The sequence below is a fragment of the Bufo bufo genome, chromosome 8, assembly GCF_905171765.1.
Source record: "Bufo bufo chromosome 8, aBufBuf1.1, whole genome shotgun sequence".
NCBI lineage: Eukaryota > Metazoa > Chordata > Amphibia > Anura > Bufonidae > Bufo > Bufo bufo.
Window position 1 is genome coordinate 181,096,104 of NC_053396.1, and position 16,956 is coordinate 181,113,059.

At 44.4% G+C, this 16,956-nt stretch overlaps 1 protein-coding gene across 2 annotated transcripts in view; it reads right to left on the minus strand.

The window, feature by feature from the left end:
* LTBP4 (latent transforming growth factor beta binding protein 4) overlaps nucleotides 1-16,956 on the minus strand; it is a 98,486-nt gene that overhangs the window by 35,882 nt on the left and 45,648 nt on the right. For both annotated transcript variants that reach the window (XM_040442020.1, XM_040442021.1), the window contains exons 4-10: nucleotides 15,001-15,103; nucleotides 7,636-7,710; nucleotides 7,358-7,480; nucleotides 6,283-6,447; nucleotides 6,019-6,192; nucleotides 3,018-3,200; nucleotides 2,383-2,508 (exon numbers count right to left, since the gene is read on the minus strand). In XM_040442020.1, the coding sequence (XP_040297954.1) occupies nucleotides 2,383-2,508; nucleotides 3,018-3,200; nucleotides 6,019-6,192; nucleotides 6,283-6,447; nucleotides 7,358-7,480; nucleotides 7,636-7,710; nucleotides 15,001-15,103 (949 nt within the window). The remainder of the gene's footprint in view (nucleotides 1-2,382; nucleotides 2,509-3,017; nucleotides 3,201-6,018; nucleotides 6,193-6,282; nucleotides 6,448-7,357; nucleotides 7,481-7,635; nucleotides 7,711-15,000; nucleotides 15,104-16,956) is intronic.

The following is a 16,956-nucleotide window of genomic DNA, read 5'->3' on the forward strand; positions in this document are numbered from 1 at the left end:
ATTTCAGGTACAGTAAACCCTTCATCAGGCATATCAGCACAGACCAGTCAATGAAAGGAATGAGAAAAGAACATGTGTAGGTTTTTCCCTGTGTATGGAAAGAATACAGGCAAGAAGTTATCCATGCTCTAATCTTGTTCCTTTTTTTGAACTTGGATCAGGGCCTGTGTTGATTCTTCACATGCTCGTGTGCCTGACAAAGGCTCTCTTGTATCCAAAATATTGCTCCAGCGGTGTTTCTTTGGATCTATTTAAAATCAATTCAAGTATAATTACCAAGTTGTTCCATTACTCCATTTTTCCTCAAATCCCTTTCTGTAGGCCTTGTTAGGGCACATGGGTTAGGGTATTTAATAAAGAGTGTCTGTTCTGGTAGACTCGGCCCGCCCAGGCATTACATGGTCAGCCATTCATTTGAATAGCTATTATGTAATACTACATTTATCCTGTAGCTGCCGCTATAGGGAAAATACATGGCCAGATGCAACTTTCCCCAGTGGTATCAGCTGACCATCAGGCTGGCTTTAATTGAAAAAGTGTCTTTATTAGGCCTCATGCACACGGCCGTTGTGCGGCCGTTCCGTGCATTGAGGACCGCAATTTGCGGTCCCCAATGCACGGGCAGTGTCCGTGTGGCGGTCGGGACGGATCGAGACCCATTCAACTTGAATGGGTCCGTGATCCGTTCACACCGCAAAAAAATAGAACATGTTCCATTTTTTCGCGGTGCAGAGGCACGGACAAACACCACGGAAGCACACGTTCCACACTGCAGCTCCGGATAGCGGACCCATTCAAGTGAATGGGTCCGTATCTGTGATGCGGGGAGCACACGGCCGGTGCCCGCATATTGCGTTCCCGCTGTTTGCAGGCCGCATTTTTGCCACGGCCGGGCAACGGCCATGTGCATGAGGCCTAAATCAAACCCTTTAAACAATTACAGCACTTAATAAAGTTTTGCCGGTTTAACAAAGAAGAAACTGGTATTTTGATTTATATATGGAGTCCGTTATATAGATATATTAAAAAAACAGTGTTCCCGACACACAAAAGATCAGACTAGTGCTAGGTGCAGTAATAACGCGAAAAGCGACCAATTTTCTTTGTCAGTTCAAATATATTAAGGCCTCATGCACACAGCCGCTGCCCGACCATGCCCGTATTGAGGACCGCGAACAGCGCGTCCACAATATGAGGGCACCGGTACGCAATCTGGAGGGTTCGGTGTGGAACGGAGGCACGGAAACCCCACAGAAGCATCAAGGATGCACTGCATTTTTGCAGTGCGGACGGACCACGGACCCAGTTAAGTTGAATGGGTTTGGATCCGTCTGCAGAATCCACACGTATGTTGCCCGTGCATTGGGGTCCCCAATGCTCAAACAGCCGATCAACGGCCGTGTGCATGAGGCCTAATACTTATAGAGCTTCAAATTCCCACATTCCGAATTTCCTGACTCAAGTTTCGCCTTCCACCGGCTATGCCCCAGAAGAATCCAGCTGATGGCAAAACTCGACTTCTGTTGGTGTTTGGTGCCACGTGAATTTTAACTATGTTTATATGCGGTTTTGGACCTGTTGTTCGTGAGTACCTGTCAGCAGGGTCAACCCTACAAAATCAGGCATACTGCCTGGTAGGGTTGATCCTGCTGATTAAAATGACACCTGTCTTGAGAAAATTGTTTGTCGCCTTTATGCAAATGAGGGCTTCCATGCACTAAGGGGTGGTGCATCTCTCTGCCTCAGATGTAGGCTACATTCAAACGACTGTATGTGTTTTGCTGTCCGCGAATTGCGGGTCTGCAAAACACAGATACTGGTCGTGTGTGTTCCACATGGCCAGCCCTATGATAGAAGTCCCTATTTCTCATCCACAGAGAAGAATAGGAGATGCTCTTTTTTTTTGGCGGGGCCACGGAATGGAACTACGGATGCGGACAGCATATGGTGTGCTGTCCGCATCTTATGCAGCCCCATTGAAACGAATTGACCCGCAAAATTGCCTCAATGACGGATAAGAGAGACAAAATTTTTTACTTACAATGGAGGTAATGGGTGAAAGAGAAGATGAGTGAGGAAGAGAAAGCAGAAATGAAAGGTTAGGGGAAGATTTATAATTTTATATTAGATTTTTTTTTTGTTTTGTGTCTCCAGTATGAATGAGTTGGGGGAAGGGAATTTTTTTTATTAATTGGTATCTGACATGTAGATATGATTGCTGAAGTTTTTTTTTACTGGATTGTATGAAATCATATCTGTCATATTGTATTTTTTAATATTCAATAATGGACTAATAAAGAATACAATTTAAAAAATCCAGAACTTAAAGGCAGCCACATAGGGATCTTATACTGTAGTTAGAAGAAATAATGAATATCTTACCAATACAATGGGTGCCTTGTGTGCTCAACCAGTAGCCATTGTTGCACACACAGGTGTAACTACCGGGACGCGGCTGACAACGTCCAGGACCACAGATCTGTGGATTCCGCTCACACAAGTTGGCTTCTGCAAGAGAAAAAGATAGGAACTTATCAATAGAAGCTGTCATGTCGACTATACCTGAACTATTTGTATTTTCTATCCAGTAAAAGGGTTCCTGTAATTTTCTAGAATCTAGAAAAAAAACTTTAAAGGGGTATTCTCATCTGAGACAATGGGGGCATATCACTAGGATATGTCCCCATTGTCTGATAGATGCGGGTCCCATCAAGAACAGAGCGGGGAAGGCAGTAGATGGAGGTGACCACCAAGCACTCTCTTCATAGAAGTCAATGGGAGCGCACCGCGCTCGCAAGGCCACCGCTCCCATTCCTTTCTATAAGTCTGATGGAAATGGCCAAGCCAGCGCTCGGCTATTACCGGTGGCGCCATAGAAATAGGACCACCTTATACTATGCATCCTGTACGTCAGTAAATGTCAGGTGAGTACCAAATTGTGCTTCATCCATGGACTCCAGCTCTAATGCCATGGTTATAAAAACGAGATTTCTCCACATATTGCAGCAATATATTACCCTGAGGGGGAGACTCCACTTCAGGCTCTATACGTTCCACCTGTGATGGTGACCGGGTGGGCAGAATTCTTTGTATAATATAAGGTGACCTGTCGGTTTGTAGCCGTGTCCTATCTGGGCTCTGTGGCGGAGCACGTGCCCTGCTCTGATCATCTGGTCTTCTGTCCTCCACAATGAGACGACCTAAAGATGCAAAAAAGCTAAGAGTTAGCTTGTCTAATAGCATGTACTCTCATCAGCCATTTTCCACAATTGCCATAGTCTAAAGGTGGCCATACACTTTAGCTGATACCTGTTTCTTCAAACTCCCTTGGCTTGTGCATGTTCGCTCTAGGGAGAGGGGAGGTAGCCGTGGCTAGACCCCTCTGGGGGGGCCTTATATCCAACATACCCAACACATCAAACATACCTGATCCTTCCTTCCACTCACATCTGCCATGGGGAGTTTTAAAGGGAACCTGTCATCAACTTTATGCTGCCCATACTAATGACAGAAAAACTAGAGACAGCACGTCTAAAGTAATGGAATTTAATCTGGATGCAACGTTTCGGCTTTTAGATAGCCTTCGACAAGCATGTTTTGTTTTCTTATTTATTTTTAATTTTTTCATTTTTTGTAAACTATATGTACGCTGGATTGGGGGCTTTTTACCACCCCCTGGAGACATGCACCCACTACATTGATGCCAAGGAGTGCTGTTCATCCCTGTATTGCTCTAAACATGTAAAGATACAAGAAAAAGGACTGGATCGCACATCCTCAATACTATACTTTTATCTAAACATCGCTTCTCAGCGCAATTTATCATATACCTACCCCTTTGCTGCATGCTAGACATGAGGCATTAGTATACAATTTGATCAAAAAGCATAGGCCCACTCACTGCGACAAGGTTGCCTCCCTGAATGGGACCCTATTCTAAATTTGGCGCAGCACTGCACGGCGACCGCCGATGCCGCAGCGCCACCCCAGGAGGCAGCGGGACCCAGCAGTCAAACAGAGCCCCCCGCTGTCCAACAAAGCCACCCTGGCACTGGGCCCCGCCAACCCACCAGGACAGCACCAAAGCATCAATGGCCGCCGTGCAGTACTGCACCATGTGAACAGGCGTGGAACTCACCCTATCACATACTATCAGGAACTCCAACTGAGAGGTAGGAATTTATACCCTTATGTAGACTCCTGCTAATTAAAAGCACCTGGGCCGAAGTGGGATGAGTGCTGATACCAGGAGGGAAAAGAGCTTAGACTCTACAAAACATGTAAAAATACAAGAAAAAGGACTGGATCGCACATCCTCAATACTATGCTTTTATCTAACTGCTTCTCAGCATAATTAACATCGCTTCTCAGCGCAATTTACCTGTATTGCTCTAAAGTAGAGACAGGTGAGATGATTGCAGCGGTCTGTTATTTTTAAGTTAAAAGTAAGTGGTTGCCGAGAACCAACATCACAATCATTGCAGACTGGGCCTGGAAAAGAGTCCCGGCCACCTGAGAAGAGTCCTGGTTATTCATGAAGTCCTGCTCTCCTGCTGATGGCTGACAGTCTTCTACCTAGTTTTCTCTCTTTCTCTTTAGGAGAGAACTGCCAATCATCAGCAGATAGGAGGGGAGAGCAGGAGATTATGAATAACCAGGACTCTTCTCAGGTAGATTTGACTCTTTTCAAGGCCTGGGCTGCAATATTTATGATGCTGGTTCTCGGCAACCACTTACTTTTGGCTCATGAGTGACACACCGCTGACATCAGCATTTCTGTCACTAATTTATGCTGCCCTCAGTGAGGTTAGCATAAAGTCGATGACAGGTTCCCTTTGAGACACCTCCGTACACATTGACAGCAAAGGCCTGTTAATACATTTGCCACATCTTCTGGCAGTCCATGTACCATGAACTGAACTCTATGAAGCTATGAGCTTTACAGCTGTTTCTGGCGAACATTATAGTAAATGTCAAGCTGTGCAAAGCCATGGTCTTCCCATTAAACTTTGAGAAGTGTAAAGATTCCCAAATTATAGTGCACTTCATATTTGCACTATTACTTTTTTATTCCACTTTTTTGGTGTAAAATATAAATACATTTGCCCCCATGAGTCATTATGCCTCTGTACTACAATGCTGTTGTTCTAGTATGTGATAGAGGAGGATGGTGGGCATAAATGCACAGTTCCAATTGTAATCGCATCAATACTTATTGCTACTAGTGTTGAGCGTGAATATTCGAAAAGCTAATTTTTATCGCGAATATCGGCACTTCGAGAATTTGCGAATATTTAGAATATAGTGCTATATATTCGTAATGACGAATATTATTTTTTTTGTTTTTTTTTAACACAGTACACATCAGGTGATCATGCCTCCCTTCTTTTAGCTTGTGGGCCAATGAGATGGCTTTGTCACAGCTTAGCAATCAATAGAAAAGTTGCCTACCCCATGCCGATATTTTGTGCGCATTACGCAAATAATAGATTGCCGATTTTCGCATTCAAGAATATAATCTCGAATTCGCGAATATATGATGAATATTCTACAAAATATTTGTGAAATATTGCGAATTCGAATATTGCCCCTGCCACTCATCACTAATTGCTACACCACTAACACCACTGCCAAGGGTGCTTCTAGCCTTCTAGAAAGGGTGCATGTCCACTAACCAAACTGGAAAAGGAAAGCTGCAGAAATGGATTATATAATTACCAAAATGCTGTTCCACTACAGTTAGGGAAGGATGTTGCCTTACAGGCTCATCTTGCCTCATGGATAGTGCAACCCCACCCACTGCTCATGTGCTAAGCAGAGATATATGGCCCCCGAAATAACATTCACTGCAAAATGGTTAATAGGGAATATTTTAACAACTGTAGAGGTCCTAGCATCCTGTTCCTCCACCAGTGCTAGATCCTGACATGTTGCTATGACATCTCAGAAGATGCACATGTCCATGATGGGGCATATTCACTTTAAATGCCTTAGAGGTGACAACTGACAACAGCTTACTTGTGACAGGCTTCTGTGGTGGTACAGCAGTGGTTGGGGTCAGTAGTCTGGATCCAGGCTGACGCGCTACAGGAACTCTAGTCTGATCGTGACCAACATAGCGATGGTTAATTTTCAAGTCTGAGGCTGAGTAATGGTAACCTGGACCAGCAGGGCATGTCTCTTTAAATCCCTCTACAACATAAAATAATAGAATTATATCAACTATTAGAAAAAGGGTTCACAGTTGGAGAAGAACTGTAGACTTCTTTGATGGCCTCCTACCTGAGCCAAAGGGAGGACAACTCTCACAACCTTTGCCCCAAGCTTTTCCTACACGACTGCAACAACAAATCTGTTTAGTGATATTCCTAAGGATAGGAAGGGAGCAACCACCATCCCGCAAGATCCTGAAACAGGGACCTTTGGCTTCCGAGATCACGTGGTGAGCTGAGGAGAAAGCCACGACTAGTCACATATAGAGACTTTACAAGACACGGACATCACATGTTTATCAGAATAAAGATCACCTGGTGGGTCCCCTCTGCAACTTAAAGGGGTCTCACCTGGAACATTGGTGGCATATCGCTAGGATATGCCCCCAATGTCAGGTAGGTGCGGGTCCCGTCCCTAGAATGAAGCTACCAAAGAGAACGAGAGCACACCTGGAAGGGTCGGTCGTCCTCCATTCATTTCTATATGAGCACCAATAATAGCCAAGCAGCATGCTCAATTATTTTCAGAAGTCCCATACAAATTAATGAAGAGCGCGCCACACAAGCGCAGCCACCACTCCATTGACTCCTATAGAACTACTGGAAATAGCCAAGCCAGAGCTTGGCTGTTTTCAGCACTCCCAAAGAAATGAATTGAGGGCAGCTGCGCATGGGGCCCAGTCGATTCTGGAAACCTGACCCAAATATTCTACCCACTACTGCAGTGTCCAGTTAGTACCACTATTAAAGTGGTTGTCTGAGGCCTAAATATTGATGATCTATCCTAAGGATAATAGGTAATCAGCATCTGATTGGAGGGGTTGCCAGGAGTTGGACCCCCACCTATCAGCTGTTTGAAGAGGCCACAATGCTCGGATGAGCGCTGCAGCCGGTTCCTCGGCCTCTGAGCCATGTCACATGGCCTTTGTGCAGCTCAGTCCTATTTTAGTGAATTAAATTGAACTGCAGTACCAAACATGGTTGCCATACAATGTACTGTGATTGGTATACTATGAGGAGGCCACACCGATCAGATATTGATGACCCAACTTTTGGATATCAATATTTAATTCTGTGAACCCCTTTAATGTTAAAAATGCATACAGCAAAAGGGCGATATATTAGGTCAGAAAAGGCGGACTCACATATACAGCTGCTCCTTGAGGAGTCCAGAAGGTAGCCTTCTTTGCACACACAGGCAAAGCTCCCTCTAGTGTTGGTGCAGTCACCATTCTGACACAATGACGGATCCTTACACTCGTCTATGTCTGCAAAATAATAAGGTATAAGTCCAAAGAAAATAGAGGGGACTGCTTCCCACTTCACAGGAGAGGTGGGCCCAGCAAAGGTTGACCCTTCTTTTCCTATTGCATGTAGAAGAGAGGGGCCAAATGACCCTCAGACTGATTCTGCCATCACTTACCTGTACATGTTCCATTGATTCTTTCAAAACCTTTAGGACAAGGTGATTGCAAAAGGCTTCCTGATGTACCCTCTCCTGTGGAGACACAAGGAACATGTAAGATATGTGACGAGTAATGGGTATTCTGACAATCCTCTGCTCCTTAAACGCGTTTCGGGAGTCTCTCCCTTCATCAGTAAGTGGTAAGTGCTGATGAAGGGAGAGACTCCCGAAAAGCGTTTAAGGAGCAGAGGATTGTCAGAATACCCATTACTCGAAACAGAGCAAGAGGACCATTCAGAACAGGCCAGGACCATTCAGAACAAGCCGGGAGAAAACCGCGATCACGTGACAGCTTACGTCACCCTCCAGACGCGCGAACCACGCCCTCCGGTGTCCTTGGCAACATGAGACACGCCGCCGACTCTTAAACTGGATTCGAGATAGCCGCCCAGGGAGAGCCGATCACCGCCAGAGGACCGAATACAGCAGCGCCGGGTGAAGGGTAATTGACCTCTGTAGCCAGAGACAGTGCGGGACGCCGCACTCAGGCACAGAGCATCCCTTCTTCCCACAGCCCAGCACAAGAAGTACAACGATATATATTGCTATATATAAATTACAATGTACATGCACGCTGCTTTATGAAAATCGACTGACAGCTACATATACCTACAAGGCGCATCATTTACCCGCCATTGAACAGCGGTGACTAGATAAAAGGAGACATAAGGCGCATTATTTATCTCTTATTATTTATTTCTTATCCAGTGAATATTGCCTCAAATAAGACTATCCTATATATGGGGAGATAAGGATAAAGGCGCACTATTTTACCCTCCAGTTACCCTCCACCTTGAGGCTACTATCTTATGAAAAGACTGTTTTATATAAAACTACATGAATAAGGACAACCATTTTTATTTTCATTTTTTTATTAGCGCATCATTTTCTACTAGCGCACTATTATTATTTTTATTTTTCTATTAGCGCAACCTTTTAATTACCAGCTGGTAACCATACAGTGGTGACCGACTTATTCCCACATTTTATCATTATTTTCTATTAAAAGGACATTTAGCAAAATACACTTCTTCATCTCCACTACATTCTACCCTTTGCTTTATTATATTGTAACATTATTTCAATATATTATATACTCTACAACTACCAGATATACAAATAAATTAATAGACTGACCCAAATCAGAGTGTGCCTGCTTATCTATTTACTTTCAAATATTCAGCATAAGTTTATTATAATGAGTACATGGGGTTGTAAGGGCCCCATAACTTTTACCACCTGGGGGCCCAGACCCCTCTGTGTTAATGAGAAGCATTATGGCTGCTTTTACAGCTTTCAAACACTTCATAACCATGGTTTTTTTCATAATTTAAATGGCAAATGTGCATACTGTTACGGATCAGCCAGTGTGGACCCACTGTACCAACAACCTGGTTTGACTTTGGGCTAAACCCTAAGGGTCCATTCACACGTCCGTTGTTTCTTTCCTGATCTGTTCCGTTTTTTGCGGAACAGATCTGGACCCATTCATTTTGAGCCCCAGAAACTCAGGATACAGAGAGAGCACCAAAAATGTAGGAAAACTGCAGGTATAGTCTGAACAGTCACTAAGACTTGAATGCAGGTTTCTGAGATCCAAACAGCACACTTGAAGCGTAGATGGTGGGAAAAATGGGATAAACAGGCAGGGTGAATACTCGACAGGAACACAGACGAGGCAGATGGACAGGGTTAACCTAAACACAGACAGAACTGAAACTGGAAGTGCTGGAACACACAGGCACGGCAGGTACAAGGTGGAGCAGAGACAGGAACAAACGCAGGCAAATCACAATAGCACAAGAGTATCAGAACACCTTTGCAGGTCACCAAGGAACCAAAGCTCAGGCACTTTCTGTGGGTGCCTTAAATACCCAGGGATCCCTAGCCATTGGCTAGGGAAGGATTGGGAAGTGCGGGCAATGGTCTTTTAAGAGGTCGAAGGTGAGTGTGTCCTAAGGAGACAGAGGCCGGAGCACAAAAGCAAAAGCATGGAGGCAGCAACATGGTGAGTAGCACAGTATCCGTGCCATCAGGAGAGAGCAGGGCAGTGGCGACCATGCAGAGCTCTCCTAACACATACATTGATACAGGAAACCGGCATTCACCTTTAAAGGGGTTTTCCAGGATTACTTTAATGATGGCCTATCCTCAATTTGGTGAGGGTCGACTCCCAGCACTTCTGCCAATCAGCCGATTGAGTTGTAGTACCCGGCACAACTACTACAACACAGTGGCCCCTTCAATTAACTGATCAGGGGTGCCGGACGTTAGACCCCCACCGATCTGACACTGATTTCCTATTTGTAGGACAGACTATCAGTATAGTAGTCCTGGAACACCCCTTTAAAATAAATTACCAGATTTACCAATAAGATATTTTCATAAAACACATCAGCCACGACTCATCTAATATAAAAACAGGTATACTCCTCTAGTCGACTGGCCCCAGAGAAATAATACTTGCAATTCAGCTTTTTTTCTATCTGTCAGCACTATGGAGTGTTGATGGATCCTGTTCTGTACATTTTTATGCGCTACAAATGCAGAGTGTCATGAACAGCCAAGAAATATCTTAACACAAGTACATATAGTAGACAGTTGTATATCTTATAGTAGCTGAGCCAGAGGGAAAAAAACCTGGGGACTGGGGGATTTAGGGGTATATATGTAAAGTATGCTTTTGAAAGAGATGCCTAGAAGATACTGCATGTAGTTCGGTGGCCTCCTGTCTTTAGCTTTTATAATTACTTGTACTGTAGCCTATGCTTTGTGTTGATAGCTTGAGGCACGGGCTACAAGACAAGATTTGGCTGGGACTTTCACAGCCTTAAATGGGTAGTCTGACCCCCAGGTTAAAATCAGTTAAAGGGTGAGTCCAGGATTTTTATATCAGGTTAAGGCTACATGCACACGACCGTGCCGTTTTTTGCGGTCCGCAAACCGCGTCTCCGCAAAATACGGAAGCCGTCCGTGTGCCTTCCGCAATTTACGGAACGGGCGGCCCATTGTAGACATGCCTATTCTTGTCCGCAAAACAGACAAGAATAGGACATGCTATATTTTTTTTGCAGGGCCTTTGAAGTGAATAGGTCCGCATCCGAGCCGCAAAAACGGCGGCTCGGATGCGGACCCAAACAACGGCCGTGTGCATGAGGCCTAAACCATCAATATTTGATTGGTGGGGATCCAGCACCCCGCATCTTCGCTGAGTAGCTGTTTCAGAGCGCCAGAACTTACAGAGCTACCCTGAAGACACTGGTTGGGGAGGGGGGCTGTCAGACCTACCGCTGATCAGACATTGATGTCCTGAGGATTAAAATCCTCGATTACCCCTTAAAGGCCTGGAATGTGTATAACATAAAAAAGAAAACCCCTCACTCACCTGTACCACTGCTTCTGGTTCTCTGTGGACCAAAATAGTGTGATATCCCATCTGTGTTCACATGCACCGCTGCAGCCATTCACTGGCCATGTGGTGCACATGTCACATTACTGGTCCACAGGGGACCAGAAGCAGTGGGGACAAGCCCATCAGCACTGGTACTGAGCTTTCCGTTCTTTTTAAAGGGGTTATCTGTTATCTAAAATATCCACCCCTAATGCCCGGGCCCCTTGTATGGATTATACTTATCTGCTCCCTGACGCCCGAGTCGCTCCGGATCTCTGCACGGCCACCGCTGCATCTCTCCGTTGCTCAGATCAAAACATCCGGCAACAGGGGGGAGCAGCCAATAGCAGGCCACGATGAGGACGAGCCCCCTTGAGACTGGTCACTGTCGCAGCCTGCCCCTGTCATTGATGTTTTGATCTGAGCGACAGGGAGATGCAACAGCGGCCATGCAGGGGTCCGGAGCAACGCGGATGCCAGGGAGCCAGTAAGTATAATCCATACAAGGGGCCCGAGCATTGGGGAAGGGGGAGTATTTTAGGTATCGGATAACCCCTTCAAGGATTTTAGCTTTTGGGATCGGACAACCCCTTTAAGCACATCACTAATGCTGTTATAAGGGGTTTAACACTGACAGCTGTAAGGTTATGCACATGGGAAGGAATAATGCAAGTCACCCGTACATACTAAATGGTAAACACTTGGAAACACTGACATGGAAAAGGGGCATAGATGCACGTGATGAGAACATATGGGGTCATTTATTAAGACCGGCGTTTTAGACGCCTGTCTTAATACCCCTTGCGCTGGCGCATGATGTGCCTAGGTTATGTAGAGGCGTTGGCCTAAATCTATGCCAGCTCCCTTGCTGGTGTAAATTTAGATAATTAGGCTACTTTCACACCAGCGTTTTTGCTGGATCCGTCCTAAATGAGCAAAAACGCTTCCGTCACTGATAATACAACCGTCTACATCTGTTATTAACGGATCTGGATGTATTATCTTTAAAATAGCAATGACGAATGCATCATGAACACCACTGAAAAACAATAGGGGAGGGATCCGTTTTCTATTGTGTCCGAGAAAACGCATCCGTCCTGACACACAATCGCCGACAGAGAATCGCTGCTTGCAGCGTTATTCTGTCCGCGATGGGGACGCAACCAAATGTTACGGAATGCATGCTGGTGCATTCTATTTCATTCAGTTCAGTTTTGTCCCCGTTGACAATGAATGGGGAGAAAACGGAAGCGTTTTATGATGGATCTCAATAACGGAAAGGGAAATTGCAAGCGTGAAAGTAGCCTAAAACAGACATAGAAAATTATAAATGAGATGGGCAGGTTGGCCCGCCCCCTTCCACGCCACGCCCCCTTATTTAGACCCGGTGTGGGCAGGGAAAAGTTGCAGATTCGGCCGCAAATCCCCTTTGCGACCGAATCGGTGACTGATATATGCCATCAATTGTGAACAAGGCAGACATAGCAGAGCTGTAGAGGGTTCAGAGGAGGGCAACTAAAGTAATAACTGGAATGGGTGGACTACAGTACCCTGAAAGATGATCAACATTAGGGTTATTCACTTTAGAAAAAAGACGACTGAGGGGAGATCTAATAACTATATATAAATATATCAGGGGTCAGTACAGAGATCTCTCCCATCATCTATTTATCCCCAGGACTGTGACGAGGGGACATCCTCTGCGTCTGGAGGAAAGAAGGTTTGTACACAAACATAGAAGAGGATTCTTTACGGTAAGAGCAGTGAGACTATGGAACTCTCTGCCTGAGGAGGTGGTGATGGTGAGTACAATAAAGGAATTCAAGAGGGGCCTGGATGTATTTCTGGAGTGTAATAATATTATAGGTTATAGCTACTAGAGAGGGGTCGTTGATCCAGGGAGTTATTCTGATTGCCTGATTGGAGTCGGGAAGGAATTTTTTTCCCCTAAAATGAGAAAAATTGGCTTCTACCTCATGATTCCTCTGAATCAACTTGCAGGATAACAGGCTGAACCGGATGGACGGATGTATTTTTTTAGCAGTACAAACTATGTTACTATGTTACTAAATGTGTTGCACCAAACATTAAGTGGTTGCTAAGGGCTCCCATACACATTTGCTGAAAGTCGCCCAAACCCGCCAAAGGTTTCAGTGGGACCGGCGGACTATATAATGTGCATGAGGGTGTCCTGACTGGATAGATTTACGCACCTCATCTCACTAAACCTAAAATTTATGTTTTCCGAGCATTATATTTACTTTTCACATGGACTTGGTGATGCGTGACCACTTTCGGAGACGTGAAATTATTTACAGGATAACTCAACAATAAAAGGGAATTCATAAAACTCCTACAATTCATATAAACAGTAGACCTCTCTCCTTGCCAAGCTTTACTAACACAATGCATTAGTAAGATGATTTGTGACTGAGATGACGGATAATAGCCGGTGGCTTCGCCAAACTGCAGCAGAACACAGGGGTCTTTTGTGGGAGTTATTGGAGCACTGTCCTCGGTGGTTAGGACTTACGAGGAGGAGAACTCCCGTGAACCCAATAAAATTTCTCTCTTGTTTTGTAATCGCATTTATCTATCACAGATGGACAACATCTCTGCTCTTGGGTAAGGACAGATGGGACAGATGTGTGCTTGGCATGACTCTCAGTTTAATGATGTGGGTGTTTTTTGGAAGATACTAGCTCCCCCTCGAAGGATTGACTGCATGTTTTTTCCTCCCAGCTGAGCCACATCTAGCCAGAGGTAATGAGTGATGGTGCTACAGTGTTGTCTCTCGCTCAGTCCCGCGTCCACGTGTCCCTATCATTCATCTGGTGAACACATTTTGTGTTATTCCTTAAAATTATCACATTGCAGCCGTGGAAATAAACATGGTGACATCAGAAGCTCAGTCCTGTAATGTGCGTCCATGCTTGGACTTTGCAGAGGCAATGGGCTACCCCGTGAAATGTATATACTGTAGGAATTACAGAAAATGATCACATAAATACATGGTCAAAGCAGGAGACTGGAAATAGCTTAAGTAGTCCCAGACATGTAGCCAAGTCTCCTATAGGTCTAAGATAGTACTCCATTACTGGTGCTGGAATTTTATTTAGTGTGTTGGTAACTAGATGGGATGAAATATACAGTAGACAGACAGACAGAAACATACATAGACAAATAGATACAGATGAACCATAGACCAGTACTTCTCAGAATGTGAGGGAAGGAGAGAAGAAGTGGAGAGGAAGGAAAGAAGGAAGAGGAGAGATGCAAGGAGGAAGGAACGAAAAGGACGGAGGCAAACAGGAAAGAAGGAAGAAAAAGGAGAGAGACAGGCAAGAAGGAAGAAAGGAAAAGGATGGAGACAGGTAGGTAGGAAGGAAAGGAGGCAAGAAGGAAGGAAAAGAAGGGAGGCAGGGACGAAGGAAAAAGAAGGGATGCAGAAAGAGAGGAAGGAAGAAAAAGGACGGAGGCAAACAGAGAAAAAAGAAAGAAAAGGAGGAGGCAGGCAGAGAGGAAGAAAGGAAAAGGAGGCAAGAAGGAAGAAAAAGAAGGGAGGCAGGGATGAAGGAAGGAAAAAGGAAGGCAGGAAAAGAGGGAGGAAAAAGGAGCGAGGCAGGAAAAGAGGAAGGAAGTAAAAGAACGGAGGCAAACAGAGAAGAAAGAAGGAAAAGAGGGAGGCAGAGAGGAAGAAAGGAAAAGGATAGAGGCAGACAGGGAGGAATGAAAAGGAGGGCGACAGGCAGGGAGGAAGGAAGGAAAAAGGAGGGAGGCAGGGACAAGGAAAGAAAAAGAAGGGAGGCAGAGATGAAGTAAGGAAAAGGGAGGGAGGCAGGAAGGAAGTAGGGAGGCAGGCAAGGAGAGAGGAAAAATAGATAATCCATAGATAGATATGAGGTGTATTTTGAAGAACAAGAAATGCTCACCATTGAACCCAGGGCAGGGTGTGCAGTCGTGGATCCCCCAGGCCACTCCAGACCCCCGGCAGCAGATATCCTGAGTCCTCAGGCCAGGGATAGGTGAACCACACTAAAATACAAGAATAAATATAAATTAACATGAAGTGAAAGCAGATGTTCAGCCATCAAAGTTAATAAATGACACAAGTTGGGCTCAGTAGTGTTCACTAGTCTTATGTTCCTCCCAATTGTTCTCTGCAGAGCCATGTCCATTTCTAAGCTTTCTATATTTAATCACATAGAACTTTTCCATGCCACACCACAAGAAAACAATCTTTGATAAGAGCTCAAGAGATAGTATAGTCATTGTTTAAAAAAAATAAAATAATTATATATATATAATCCCAATTAATCATGAGACTAAAATAATCAAGATGAAATGTACATATTGGCCAAGAGCCAACCAATTATATATGGACTATGTTGAGGCAGTGTCTTAAAGCAAGGCCACAGGCTGAAGATAAAAGTCTGCTGCAATGATGTTGACAGTTTTGGCCAACTATCAAGTGAACTTTCTACACGACTGGTCATTTCCAAAACTGACATCTGACATATCTGATTGGCCAAGATGGATTTTTTTCTGGCTTTTCATCTGTCGTTTTTAGCTTTTTCTTGGCCTGCACAAATGATGACGAACAGCCGTGATAGGGAGCATGCCTACTTTTTATTTTTTTGTGAACTTTTTTTGTGTAGGGCAGCAAAGACCAACTTCAAAGACGGATATAGTCTTACTTGATCTTGAAAGGTGTCATGGGAACAAATGTCCATCCATATCCAGTACACTTTATTTTTTTTTATGTCTATGGCCAGCTCGGGTCTCCTGTGTTTTGTGAGATTGATTCTTGTAGTATTTTTCCAGATCTAAATATCCATTTTCACAAATGTATTGAATAGTGGATAAGGCATTCCTCTCAGGATCCAGATGAGGTTTTGGGCAAAAAGCCAAAGTAATTGCACCTGCAGGGGTCTGATTGAAGCCATGTGCTAGCAACTCTTCGTTGCCTCTAATTGGTGTTAGGGCTGATAAGGAAAATGTTCACATGGTGACTGTTTTATGTGATTGTGTAAGAGATGCTTTGGTTTCCAGTTAAACTCAATTTGACTGGATTCTATTAACGTTAAATTTATTTTTTCATGTTTTTCTCTCTTGATAGTTATTTAATTAGAGATATCCTGCTTTGGCAAATAATTTGTGTTCTGTTTGTACTTTTTAATTTTTAAATTGGGTTTTCAGGAGGAGTATCTCGATGGGAGTTTCGTCTAGCATACGGAACCAGTTCTGTCGAATGGAGTTAGTGGCAGGTAACAGGTTTGGGTCAATTTATACTGCCTTCTCTGCTAACCACTACTGCAACAGTTATTATAGGGCGTGTGACGCTCATTAACAATGGCAGAAATGAAGGCAGTAGATTAATGGGGCCTTTGTCAGCTAAACAAACCAATGCTACTGGACCGAAACCTATTGTTTAACCAAGTAAATATCATCACGTCATGGTCAGTAACCCTAACTACTAGTAATTGGGACTGTGCCTGGCACATAATGTTGTTTCTATGACTGCCTGTACATTTATTTGGGACTGCATAGCATGCCCTCTGGACACTCAATTGGGCATGTTACTGTGTTTACTGTCCAACCAAGAACGCTTCTGAGTCTGCAGTTTGACCCGTGGTGGTTTGTGTCCTGAAATGCTCACTGTAACCTAAAGGTGGACATACACATTTAACAGTATCCAACAGCTATTCCTCCTGATCTCCCTATATGCCTGAACGTTTGGTTCGCCTGAGCATGTATGTGTTCTAAATGGGGAGAAGAGAGTAAGTTGGTGCCAGACACCTCCTTTGGCTTATCTCCCTTGAGAACAAAGAATCAGGAATGTTGAGATTCAACATGATTCAACGTCCTTTTTTTTGCCCAACACAGGC